This window comes from Carica papaya, chromosome 8 (assembly GCF_054855325.1).
Source record: "Carica papaya isolate Zhongbai chromosome 8, ASM5485532v1, whole genome shotgun sequence".
NCBI classification, from domain to species: domain Eukaryota; kingdom Viridiplantae; phylum Streptophyta; class Magnoliopsida; order Brassicales; family Caricaceae; genus Carica; species Carica papaya.
The window spans coordinates 30,531,604-30,546,052 of NC_142316.1; the positions used below are offsets into that span (position 1 = coordinate 30,531,604).

General features: G+C 35.0%; 1 protein-coding gene across 1 annotated transcript; it reads right to left on the reverse strand.

Annotated features, from left to right (window-relative positions):
- Positions 1-227: 227 nt before the first annotated feature.
- On the reverse strand, positions 228-2,374 carry ATHB54 (Homeobox-leucine zipper protein family). Its single transcript, XM_022037455.2, has 3 exons — positions 1,849-2,374; positions 895-1,289; positions 228-796 (listed from the first exon to the last, which is right to left on the reverse strand). The coding sequence occupies exons 1-3, from the start codon at positions 1,967-1,969 to the stop codon at positions 380-382; spliced, it is 933 nt and encodes a 310-aa protein (XP_021893147.1). The 5' UTR covers positions 1,970-2,374; the 3' UTR covers positions 228-379.
- Positions 2,375-14,449: the final 12,075 nt, after the last annotated feature.

Consider the following 14,449-nt stretch of genomic DNA (forward strand, 5'->3'; position numbering starts at 1 on the left):
CCTTCCAAATTCCCAAAAATTAAAAAAAAAAAAAATATTATAATCTTCTTTCCAGCAATTAAGGTTTCTACTTTAAAATAGCATGGTGAGAAGTGTCTCTCTTTGTTATTCCATTTATGTTTTTGTAGTCTCGTAACCCATTTATGATATGATATGATATGATACTCAAGTATCTGATAATTCACTCATACCACCTTCATAGAGTAAGATCAGAAAAAATTTAAACCTTTAGGAGATTTACTGATGGCCATTCACTATATAACCATAATTTTACAATGAACATGGGAACATTGATTTGTGCAAAGTTTCTTGAAGGATGGATTATGGATGTAGAACTTTAACCAAGATGATTCATAATAATTAGTCCTGATTCAACTAACTAATAAAGCCACGACCAAATTGGCTGATCAAACACAAAACTACATGAATTTGCAGCCATGTCATCATGTCCGTAAGTAGAATCACCTTCCATTTTCAAAAACCACTGTGGCTGCAAAAGGCTCTTGCTGAGATTATTATCATCTTCATCCTGTGAAAAATCAGAATGATCTGCTTCAAAAACATGAGAAGAATCAGCAGGTTCTCCGAGTGATGACTGATTTCCATCGGTGTAATGGGGACTATCCGAGTCAAAAACATCACTTTTAGCCGAGCTTACATCTTCCTGTTTAAGGGTCATCATTAATGGCAGATTAGGTTCATCTTCATTTGATAGGTTAATTTCCTGATCAGCTGGCTCCAGGTTTTTTTCCTTCATTTTGTCTTGGTGAATCAACTTATTTTGAATTGAGACGAGCTGGGTAATATAAAAAAAAGAAGCCATTGGCATCAAAGAAACAAACTTCAAAATGTTATTGAACATTATCAAATTAGTAATGGTGAAAGGAAGCTTACTTCTTGTTTCAAAGCTTCGTTTTCTTTGAGGAGTTTATCATGATCGGCCTTGAGTTTATCAAAGCTAGCTTTTAATGAATCATAGTCTCTTTCGAGTTGCTTGTTCTTGAACCGAGCCCGGCGGTTTTGGAACCAAATGGCGACTTGGCGAGGCTGCAAGCCAAGTTCTTTGGCGAGCTGGAGTTTCCTCTCTGGTTCGAGCTTGTTCTCAACTTCAAAACTCCTTTCCAGGAACTGAACTTGGGTGGCTGTTAGCCGTCGTTTCTTTCCCGGCGGATTCAAGCACGTATCATAATCCTCATCCACATTTTCTTCTCTATCCATTGCTTGAAAAAACCCTGCATCAATGGCTTCTCCTTCTGTCACTTTCTCAAAATCAACCATGGATCTTGACCCTGAAGAAAATACAGAGACACCCAGAAAAGTTAAAAAAAAATCAATTCTCAAACTCGATGACTAACGGTAAAGCAGCTGAATTTAACAAAAGTGAAGGATTAATTCCAAAAGCACAAAAAATGAAGTAAAGTCAAGGTGAAGAGAGTACAGAACCCCACAGTTTAGTGAACCCTAAAGTGGGAATTTAAGTAAAAGATTCCAACCTTTCTTTTTCAGTATGATTACTGGTAAATGGTTAATTCTGATATGGGAAACCCATTGGAAAAAACAAGGTCACAACTTTTGGTAAATAAGCTTTTTGAAACGCCATGAACTGATCGAGTAAATCCAATACAGCACAAAACAGTGATCATAATAAGAAAAACAAAGAGAAAAACATATTTTATTACTTCGAGATCTCCAAGAACCAGATAAAACCCATGATTCGAAGTTAAAAAATAAAAGGGTAGAAGACAACAATCCCAAGAAGAAAAGATAAAGCAAACAACAGAGTGATTTCCCACAATAACTAAAAAATTAAAGGACCCAGAAAAAGAGAAACAAAAATGAGAAATTTACCATGAAGATTAGAGGAAGTGGGAATCCATAGAGACTCAAGTAGTTGAGGAGAAGAAGGAAGCTTTTCATTTTGAAGGAAAAGAGCCATGTTGGGATTGCCGCATACTTTTATACCTGCCATGGCTTCTGAGCTATGGATACTGTAAAAATTCCCAGAAATTTTAAAAGGTCATACTTTTGGGTGAAGAAGCAATTATAATGTATTTCACTTTCAGATTGATCTACAAGGCTCTGGCTTCCACAAAGAGAAGTCTTTGGATTACTTATAGTTATTATAAATGTAGGAGTGCGAGCGCCAGAAGAGTCGCAGTCGGCAAACAGGACGTTAAGGTTAACCAGAAGAGAAAGGTACGGCTTGAAAGCGAGAAGCAGAAGGAGGTTTCTTCTTCAGTGAGTAGTTGGAAATGGGAAGAGATTGAAACGACTTCGTTTTCTGTGTTGAACAGAGAACTTGAAAGCTGAAAACTAGAGAGTGAGAGAGAGAGACAGAGAGAGAGAGAGAGAAGAAAAAAACAGAGAGATTCTCCTCTGAGGTGGATTGCTTGATGGGGGTTATAAGGAGGCTCCATGAAAGGACAGGGGACTTTGCTTTTTTTTTTTTTTTTTCTTGGGAGGGTAGATAGATGTTTGAAGTTACCAAAATACCCCTCTCCTCTGCCACAACCTACAAGACTATGGTAGTACATGTTTTTGCAGGGTACTCGTTATTTATTGATATTTTTATTTAAAAAAATAAAATACTATTCTTTAAAATATATTTATTTTCAAATTATGAAGAAACTAAACGCTATTAGATATTTTCTCTTAAGATCATAATAATTTATTAGAAAAATATTTAATTCAATTATTAAAATTTTATTAATACATTATTAAATTAAATATTATAAATTAATTTCTAATACATATAAATAATAAATTTAAAACACTCATCACTTTTAAAGAAAATATTAATATCTTAATTATTAAATTAATGCATGAATAATATTAAAGTATTTTTATTAAAAAAATAATTTTATACCTCAATTCTTTAATCATATTATAATTTCATTTAAATATTAAAATTTAAAAACTTTACGGAGGAAAAGCAAAAGAAAGAAGATAAATTAAATAATATTTGTATTGTTTGCTTAAAAGTTGTGAATGATTTTAGATAATGCTTCTTAAAATAAGATTAATGGCAGAGGAAGAACAAATATTTTAATTATTATTTTATTTTATCCTTAAAGTTATCAGTCTTTATGTTATAATCATTCCTAACCTTTTTATTTTTCAAATAATTTTAATATCAAACACTTCGATTGTGCTTATGTAGTTTACTTTTTAATTATATATATTTTTATATAAATAAAAGATGTAAATAGTAATTATCAAAAATAATAATTATGATAATAACATTTATTTTTAATAACTAAATATAGTTTTCCATTTAAATAATTAGATAGGTATCACAATCAAAATTATTTAATAAAATTTTATCCAAATTAATAAGAAGTCTTGTTTTCTTGATATTTTATGTGCAAAAAGGTGTTTCATTTATTATTGAAGAAAATATCTTCTACATGTTAAAACAACCTTTTAAGAAAATTTATTTAGCTAATAAGATTGCTGGGCGGGTCTATAATTTGATTATCGATAATCAAATTATTATCGTAAAAAATGATATGACTAGAATCGAAATTAAAATCGATCATACAAGAAAAGAATATATTTTTTCAAATAAACAAAAATGAATATTCATAAGCTTAAAACTAATAAACTAAAATAAAAAATAAAAAAAATTTAATAAATTTATATTCACAAAAATTAAACTATAACATAAAATTATATTTTACCTTTTTTTTTTTTTTTTTTCTGGGTTTCACAATAAAAGAAAGTTGGTATATATAATTGGTGTATATTTTGGGTATGATTAAACTTCATATTTATCTTGTCCTCTTTTTATTTCTTTTTATGAACAATTGAATCTCAACACGCCTAATCTAATTCATGAACCTGCTGGATTATCGTATCTTAATGCATTAATTTATAGTTATTAGTAATCATCCGATAAAAGCAAATAAAAAAAGCTTAATTTTCCATAAAAGATGTAACAACAAAATATCTAAACTTATTTCAACTACTGCATTTAGCTATATATGTTGGCTTTCTTAGCTCAAGAGACAAGCAGATTAATTAGGACAGACCTCTTCACTTTAACATACAACATATGTATACATTGAACCCAAGATGACAACATCTATGTATATATATATGTACGTATACACACACACACAAGTGCATGCATTAATGGTTACAAGTTAATTGGTGATAGCTGCATGTGCTTTTGTGTGTGTGTGTGTGTGTAGTTAGGCTGGTAAAATTTGCCACCTTGTTGTTGATCAAGGAAGCATTTGAGGTTTGAATAGTTGGGAGGTAGAGTGTGTTTTCAATTACTTCACTTGTGGAAAAGGAAAGTTATCTCACTTTCCTATTTGAATAACGAGATAAATCAAGTAAGTGGATGTACTTAAATTTTTCTGTGTTTTGATCGTGAATAAAAAGAGAAGTAAAGTTGTGTGCAACTTCACAATTTGCCTAATTCTTTAAGTACTCTACATTGCTTTATATCTATCTAGACCATGCTTGTAAATATGAAACTCCATCTTGGTCAATCATCAAAATTGGTCTAACCTTTATACGTGTGTGTATATATATATATATATACGTGTATATATATATATATATATATATATATAGAGAGACGCATGCACACAGAGCAAAGTACATTGGTGGGTAGGAACTTTCTTTTAAATGGAAGGTAGAGTTGGAAATTATGAGGATACCATCTCTATCTGAATTGAAGGTCTAACAAGGGAAATTTGATGGTGATCTCTAAGTGATGGAATTAATAGAATCCTCTAAACATCACTAACTTCATCTCTATCTCTTACCCAGATAGATATATTTTAAAGGTAATTAATAAAAATAAAAATAAAAATAATATATTTTTAAAAAATTATCAAATTAATTTTTAAAATCTAACTCTTATTACAATCTACTTTTTAATATTTTTTGCTATAATTTTGTCCGTCCCTTATATATATTTTTTTATTATAAATGTCTAATTTTATTTTATTTTCGTAACAAAAAAGCATAAACTAGTTAGATTATATTTGAGATTATAAAAAATAGTTCAAAAAATAATTATTATTCATTAATTAAATTAATAAATTTGTATTTTTTAAAATTTATTATTATTAATTTAATTAATTAATATAAATTATTAGTTTTTTAAATTATTTTTTAAAGTATTGAAACATGATTTAACTAGTTTCAACTTTTTTTACTATAAAACGAAAGGATATTGGACGTTTAGAATAAAGAGAAAATATAAAAAAACTATATTGTAATGAAAAAATATAAAGAACTAAATTATAATAAATATTAAATTTTGGAGACTAGTTTAATCTTTTATATATTTTCTATATCAAATGTGTTGAGTAATTATGGTTCAATATCGAAAATTGATCAAACTTGAAATTTCTCAATCTTTGACCTTATCCAACTTAGATTCAAACATGATTGTTTTGCAAAAGAATCACTTCATCCTATGCAAGATGGTTCAGGTATTCTTAAGTTCTAGCTACTGCTTACATATTTAATTCATGTAATTTAGGTTGATTTATCGTTCCAGGTTACTATTATTTAATAATTTATGAGTATTTTTAATAATGTGATTGTATAATAATTAAAATTTTAATATTTTATTTAAAGATCATGAGTTCAAATCTCACCGACGAAATAAAATTGATCATTTTTTCTTATAAATTGGTGGTAACTGACTCATAATGCTTACTTCAGTAGTAAGTTCACTAGTGTTCTGAATGTGATTACAATAACTAACTTAAAACATTAAATTTTTTTATATGAAATGTTTATATGAGAAAATCATCCGGTAATCATAGTACTTATAGTTGCATGTGCAGTAACATGTAATATGTCTCGACATAATTTCATGACCTGAATGTAAACGATTAATATGATCGTGGTAAAGATTGAGAAAAGAGTTTTTCTTTATGTTATAAAAAAAATCTTATCTATATATACATATTTTTTCAAATAGATAATTTATACTATATAAAATTGAGTTCAAATGTGAGATTAACTGAGGTGCTTCTTTCTTTCAAACATTAACTTTTATTTGCATAAATAAAAATTCTTGCAAAATATAATTTTTAGAAATTCTTATTTTACAATAACTAAATTGTATCTACCCAGGTACGAAAATAGAGCATAAATTCAGATTAGAAACTTGACTCCAAATTAACATATACTTCTTTATCTTTTATTCAAATATGGCTTCCTATTCTTTTACCAACAAGATTATAAGAAGCTTCGAATTCTATATAAATAGCAATAGCAATAGCAAGATATTCGTTTGATATAATAATAAGTGAAAGATGAGGGGAAAATGGGTAAAAACAAAAACAAAAACAAGCCATAAAATCAGATGAGGGGAAGGGGAAAGGGAAGGTCGACTAAGTTTCAGGATAGAATTTGCTGTAACTTGTTTTACTAAGTAAAATTTATGTTGATATACAAAAACTTTTTTAATTTTAATCATTTTTTTTTAATAAAAAGCGACAAAAAATAATGATAAATGTATTATTTTTATAAATATTTTACTAACATAATTTTGAAATTTCTGTATTTTACTAAATATAATCTATTTATGAGTTAAATATATTCTTAAAATCATATTAGAAGGATTTTTTTCATGAATCTTTTAATTTTTTAGTCTAATTATGAATCATACGTCTTTAGCCAAATAATAAAGAGATCTAATGTCGATTTAGAAAAACTTATTAAGTGTATTCATCACGGACCATATCCCATCTTATAGAGTAATGACTGAAGTATACTTATAACATCCTGAGTGCGAAAATTAGTCTCAAAATAATGGATTTTAATTATTATTTTTTTGAAAAGAGATTTAAAAAGAGATTTCAATTATTATTTCAATTCGCGAAAAGAAAAAAAACGGGTCACGTAGGACGACCACATTAGCAGCGCGGCAAATTAAGACGCGTCGCATGGCAAACATGTCAGCAGACCTCTCCACGCGGGAAGTCACACTGGCGATCCACGTACCTATGGGATCGAACGGCTTAGATCTATTACCGCTCACACAAACTGTAAATGTATATAAATTAGTAAAAAAAATATATTATAATTTTATTTTATTTAAGTTATTAGAAAAAATAAATTATTGACGAAATTGAAAATAGTTTTGGAAAAAATGAGTGAAATTGTGAATAAAGACGTATTTTTGAAAGAAAATTTAAAAATAGTAGGTGAAATCACAAAAAGAAAAAACATAGCCATGTGAGACGGTCATGTCAGCAGCCACAGCAAACCAGAAAATGCTGCGTGGCGGAGACGCTGACGCGGGAGGCCATGCAGGCGATCTGTGTGCCTCGGTTATCCGATGGTCTAGATCGCATCCCACACACACGTACGACTTAGATACGTTTCTCCTTCAGGCGCGATCGAACGGTCAGATTTAATCCGATCGTGCAGTCTAGATTCATTTTCCGAATAAGAGAGATCTAACGGACGGAAGAGGACTACGTGTTCCTGCATGGATGGCCCAGATCGATATGGGGAGGGTATTTAAACATCGTGTTTCATGAAATCTTAGCTGCACCAGTCCTCATCAGAGAAGAAGAAGAAAGGCGGTCATAAAAGAAACTGACTGCCGTCATCGCCGCACCAGATCCACAACTGACACCAAAACAAGTAATTTTTCCTTATTCCCACTCGAAATTCGATCCTGATTCTCCCTATGCCCAAATCGGAGTCAAAGGGTCGGTCAGTGAGCCAAAAATTATGGACAAATTTTAGCCGACAACTGTGGCCAAAACCCAAAACTCTCTCCGATGACCCTTTTTCTGTATTTGTTTCGCGTGATTTTTTGACCACTGTGTTCACCGTCCTTTTTTGATACAGGTTAGCCGAAGATGGACCTCAACCAAGAAGGAAAACTAGCGGAGTCGTCGCACCCAAAGACCACCCCACTAGTAGGTTTCAGTTTTTTACCTTTTTCGGCCAACCGAGGCCTCCTAACTCATTTTTTTACAGGTTTAAATGTAAAACTGGTCAAAACCAACCGAAACCAGCCAGACTGAGGCAAATCACCACCGTGGGCGGCAGAGTCGGCAGCAATGCTGTAAGGACTAGAAAGTAGAAGAATAGAAAAAAATAATAATAATAATAAAAACGACGTCGTTTTAGAGAGGGGAAAAACGACGTCGTTTTGAAAGAAAGGAAAACGACGTCGTTTTGGGATGTAGGAAAACGACGTCATTTTGGGGTAGGCTGGCAGAGTATAAAAGGAGGTCGGGAAAGGGAGAAGGAAAAAGGAGGAGAAAGGAAAAAAAAAGAGAAAGAAAAGGAAAAAGAGAAAAGAGAAAAGGAGGGAAGGAGGACAGCGGAGACGAAGAAGAAGAGGAAAGTTCCAGAAGGAGATAGGAGAGAGTCGGGGCAGAGGGGAGCGAGAAGGGAGAGGGAAGGAGGCCGTGGACGGACGACGCGACCGGCAGGAAGAAGGAAGATGGAAACGGGAGGTACAGTGAAAATTTGAGCTGTTTGGTGTGGTGTGTGTGTGTAGAGAATTTTGTTGCAGGTTGCGGCGTCGGCAATGGCGCGACGGAGTGGAGCAGCGAAGGTAGGCCGCAAGCGTGGGGTTGTCCCGCGCACTCACGGAGGTGATCGGGGAAGGAATGGAAAGTATGGCGGTGTTGGAGGCGTGTGGGGAGCCGTGGGGAAGGATGGGGGTGGTGCGGGTAGAACAGAGTGAGGAGGATGTGAGAGAACAATCTAGGGGGCGCGGGTGGGATAAAAACTCGAGAGGACAGAAGAGGTGTGTGCGTGGTGTGTGCGTGGGTGGGGATGTGGAGGGAGCCGCTAATAGGCGGTGATGTGTTTCCCCGAAATGCACGGTGGTGAGGGCGTGTATGTGGCGTGAAACGGTGCAAGCGGAGAGGTTAATCGCCCTAGGTAGGCAAAAGTGTATAGGAACCGGGAGGAGGCAGGAGGATGGGGGAGGTAGCGGGTAGGGGGCAGTGGGAGAGGGAAGGGAGCTGGAAGGTACGGCAGTGGGGACTAGGAAACAAGATTTGAGGGGGATTGGATGGGAGAAGGGGAGTAATGTGGTCAGTAGGAGTTAGCAAGTTAGAACGCTTGGGGCTAGCATGGTATAAGGGGAGATGGGAGCATGCGGTTTGGGAGGGGAGATTTGGAGGCCGTTGGTAGGGGCGGGTTGAGTTGCCGATGTTGGTGGAGCGGGGAGGGGATATGTATGTGAGTGTGGCCTAGCAAGGCCGAGAGGGGTAGAAGGGTGCATGAGTCACGGATGGTGGTGACGGGAGGTGGAAATGTTTGTGTGTGTGCGTGGCCCAACGAGGTCGAGAGATGGAGGAGTGAGTATGAGTCGCCGATGTTGGTGACGCGAGACGATGGTATTTGTGTGTGTGTGTGGCCTCTTTAGGTCGAGAGGTGGAGGAGTGAGTATGAGTCGCCGATGTCGGTGACGCGAGACGATGGTATTTGTGTGTGTGTGTGGCCTCTTTAGGTCGAGAGGTGGAGGATTGAGTATGAGTCGCCGATGTTGGTGACGCGAGACGATGGTATTTGTGTGTGTGTGTGGCCTCTTTAGGTCGAGAGGTGGAGGAGTGAGTATGAGTCGCCGATGTCGGTGACGCGAGACGATGGTATTTGTGTGTGTGTGTGGCCTCTTTAGGTCGAGAGGTGGAGGAGTGAGTATGAGTCGCCGATGTCGGTGACGCGAGACGATGGTATTTGTGTGTGTGTGTGGCCTCTTCAGGTCGAGAGGTGGAGGAGTGAGTATGAGTCGCCGATGTTGGTGACGCGAGACAATGGTATTTGTGTGTGTGTGTGGCCTCTTTAGGTCGAGAGGTGGAGGAGTGAGTGTGAGTCGCCGATGTTGGTGACGCAGAATAATGGTGTGTGGGTGTGTGCGTGGCCTATTAGGTCGAGAGGTGGAGATATGGGTATGAGTCGCCGATATTGGTGATGTGGAATGAAGGTGGTTGGGTGGGTGTGTGTGTGGTCTCGTGAGGTCGGGAGATGGGGGAAGAGTGTATGAGTCGCCGATGTTGGTGACGGGAGTTAATGGATGATTGTTGGGTGGGTGGGGTTGTTTGGTCGTGCTATTTCCTTGGAATAGGACCTTGATAATTAGTGTAGGGAGAGGGTTATGAGTTGTTGGGGTTGGGTAGGATAAATACATATAGACATTTCTGGAAATTCTTGTCACTGCATATTACACTTACAACTTGATTTTTATCGTATTGAGTTATGTGAACTCACTTCTCATCATTCACAGGCGGAGTAAGGACGGAATTGGGATCCGAACGGCTGGTAACGGAGCCCCGTCGGTAGTGCCATAGGGCACAAGTTTTGTTGTGATTTAAAGCAGTTTGAAAGGATGGTTTAGTCTGGATATTGAATATCTAGGAATGTTTGATATTGTATTACTATGTGTTGTAGAGGTGGAGATGTATGTACAATTGATTTGGAACATGGAAGGTGGACAAATTTCTCTTGTGCATGGTTGGAATAATATGGATTCGGTATTGTGTTGTATGAGTGCTTTATCGTACACCGTTAAAAAAAAAAAGGGGTGTTACAAATGCCGTGCCAGAACCCTAAAGTTTGCCAAAAAGGTTTTTCTACACCTATTTTGGTCTTCTGGGTATTTTTAGATACGTGACGGGTATTTTAATTTTCGCAGAAAAAATTCAAAAAACCCAAGGGCCGCTAGAAAACATAGTAAAAAGTACGGTATTTCAGACATCGATTCGGGTTAAAAATCTCTCACCATTTTTATTGTTACAGTAAATTAAAGCTTAATAATCGATAATACTGTGTTTTGTAAAAAATTAAAAGACCCTAAGAATAATATCAGGTCACTAATGAAGTTAGAACCTGTCAATTCAAATTTGCCATGGTTTACTGTTTGTTTTTTCTATACTACTTAAAATGCTTATTACTATATTATATGCATTAAATTGTTAGTCTTAATTGCTTTCTTAGTCATTTGGTTTACCTCACCATATATCCCCCATTTATTGGTTGGTTTTTCAATAAATGTCTCAATTATGTTTCTTGATGTGTGTATCACCTATTGCATGACTTACTATTAATCTATAAACATAAAATATTAGTATGTAACTGGTAATCGGTTTATGGTATGAATCTATGTAAGAAATGCTTACTAGATACCCTAGGAAAGGATAGACAGACTCGGTACATAGAAAATCCTACTGTGGACATCACCTCGACCGGACAGAGATGAGAAGTCCTACACCAAAAGGGTTTTGGGAGATATGGTCACCCTCATACCAACGGGGTATCGAAGCGATGATGTTTTTGGTGCTCATTACTAGACAGGGTATGGGGACGGCTGGGTTAATTATCAAATCTTGATATTGCATCCACGAATAGAGGGATATCCATATGAACCCCTAGAGATCCTAGTAAGTAGGTTAAAAAAGAATAATTGCTGATCTTATAAGTTGATTTTGGAAAAAAATTGTAACGGTAAGTATCGAAATAAAATTTTCAAAGTTAAATATATTTACTTAAAGTAAGGGCTCCATTAGTTGTTTTCTAATTTTTACCAACTTTTGATTTTTTGTATCAATAATTAGTGTGATATTCTTACTGGGCTAGTGTATCTCACCCTTTTATTAACCATTTTAGATTAAGAAAATCAAGATCTAGATCCCAATCAGCAAATGGGCTGTGAATAGTTCACCTCTCAGACTCCTTTTAAGTGCTAGTGGAGGTTAACCCTTAAAATATCTATTTATTTTTTATTTTCGTTTGTTTTTCTTATAAACCAATGTAGAAAAGATATTTTCGTAGCCCTATTGGGCATTCCAATTTACTGTGTAAGGAATGTGAACTTTAACTTTATTATTCGCTTTTGCATTTAGACAATAATCTATTTTTTTTAAGGTCACGGGCCTTTACAAGTCAGTTCATATTTGCCCTGGTTTATTATTTATTTTTTTTGAACTGCTTAAAATGCTTACTATTATATTATGTGTATTAAATTGTTAGTCTTAATTGCTTTCTCGGTTATTTAGTTTACCTCACTGCATATCCCCAATTGTTGGTTGATTTTGTAATAAATGTCTCAATTATGTTTCTTTATATACGTATCACCTATTACATGACTTACTGTTGATCTGTAAACATAAGATATTGGTATGCAACTGATAATCGATTTATGGTATGAATCTATGTAATAAAGGCTTACTGGGTACTATAGAAAAGGGTAAACGGATTCAGTACATAGGAAATCCTATTGTGGACATCACTTCAGTTGGACGGGGCAGAGAAGTCCCATACCGGAAGGGTTTGAGAGATATGATTCACCCTCATACCGGATGGGATATCGAAGCGATGGTATGTTTGATGCCCATTATTGACGGGGTATGGGACGGATGAGTTAATTGATAGAATCTGAATATTGAGTTCACGAGTAGAGGAATATCCCTATGGACCCTTAGAGGTTCCAATAAGCAGTTAAAAAGAAAAATTGATGTTCTTATCTACTTGTATATGAAATTATAATGTTATTTGAATTATTGTCTTTATATATTGATTTTAAAAAATTTGTAACGATGGATATGGAATAAACAGTTTGATGTTAAATGAATTTACTTAAATTAAGAACTTCATTAGTTATTTTATGATTTTTACCAACCTTTGGTTTCTATATCAGTATTTAGTGTAATATTCTTACTAGGGTAGTATAGCTCACCCTCCTATTAACCATTTCATATTAAGAAAAATAAGATCCAGATCCTGATAAGCATGAGGGTTGTGAGTAGATTACCTCCCGAACTCCATTAAGTGCTAGTGGAGGTTAACCCCATAGGACATTTATTTACTTGTTTTCAATCATTTATTTAATTTTTTTTACAAACTGCTGTAAAAAGGACATTTTCATAATCCTATTGGGCACTATAATTTACTGTGTAAGGAATGTAACCCTAACATTATTGTTTGTTTTTGCCATTAAAATATGAATTTGTTTCCTTTAAATTTCGGGTCTTTACACAAACGACCCAATTGCAATCCCATCCGAATTAAAACGAACAACTCTAATCGTCCACGTGATGGATCCAATGGTCACACAATCAACGGCCCAGATTCACAGGATTGACCGATCGAACGATCTAAGAGGCACACGGGAGGAAAATCCAAACGCCCTAAATAGGCCAGATCGGACGGCCTTCGTTGCTCCACGTGGCCTTGCACGGACGACCCAGATTGAAGAATGAGAGGTATTTAAACCTCTTTTGGTCGGCTCCCCGAAACCCTAATCGACATCTTGACCAGAGAAAAAGAAAAAGGGTGGCTAGAGGAGAAGCGTAGCCACCGGAGGAACATCGGCGCCACCGTGTTAGAGACCAAAACGTGCCAGTGAGCATAATTTTTTTTCCTGTTCCCCCTATTTTTTTGCCTTTGGTAGTTTAGACTAACTCTAATGCAGAAAAAATTAAGAAAGACCGCAACCCGAGAGAGAGAGACGATAAAGCACAGTTGTGCCGCCGCACCAGAGATTGAAAACTGCCCAGTAAGGCTGATTTTGGTCTCTTTCTCCGTAAGACACCCCCCGAACCACGATTTAAACAAATTTTCACTAGGAACTGCCAAAATTGGTTTGGCCCAGAGGAAAAAGCGTCGGAGAAGGATGATCATGTGGTGGAGATCAGTGCCGGAACCCCAACTTGACCCCTGAAAAATCCAAAAAATTCAAAAATTGAGAACCGTTACGAACCGTAGTGAAAAAGGCAGTGTCTTGCACACCGATCTAGAGTAAGAATCCCTCAACCCTTTTCCTGTTATGGTTAAATTAAAGTTAATGGAGTTTAAATAACGATTCTAAATTGTTTTGTGAATTCTTGATAATTAAAATACAAGTTGCTGATGGAGCTGGTTAAATGATTATTTTTGTTAGTCACTAACTTTACTTAACGCTATTTATTTGCTATTCTTGCTTCAATTTTTATTTGATTGTATTTGTTATTTTATTTCCATTATTACTTGCTTATTTTCTTATTTTGAAGCCTCCTATTTCTTTTATGTTGGTCTAACCTATTTTCATCTCACCATGTTCGCCTATAGTTAATGTATTAAATACTTATCTTGAATCGTTGTATTGGTCTCAATATGTTTTTCATTCTGTGTTGTTTATTTATTGCGTTCTACTTATTTATCGTATCCTGTCTTGTTAGTTTCGCCCTAATCTATTTATTTCATTTTGTTGTTCATAATATTAGATATAAAAGATCTTATTTTATCACGATATTTTACTTCGTTCTATTTACATTTGTAACGAGTTTCGAAACATGCATTTTATATTCTAGTATTAATTGAAGCACAAATCTTATATGGGTTAAATACAAATAGAAAATACGCATGTGTGAATTGATAAAAAAGGTCTACTAGGATCATAGGAGAGAGTGTACAGATTTGATGCATAGGATTCACCCTATCGTGGACGTATCCTCGGTCGTATTGG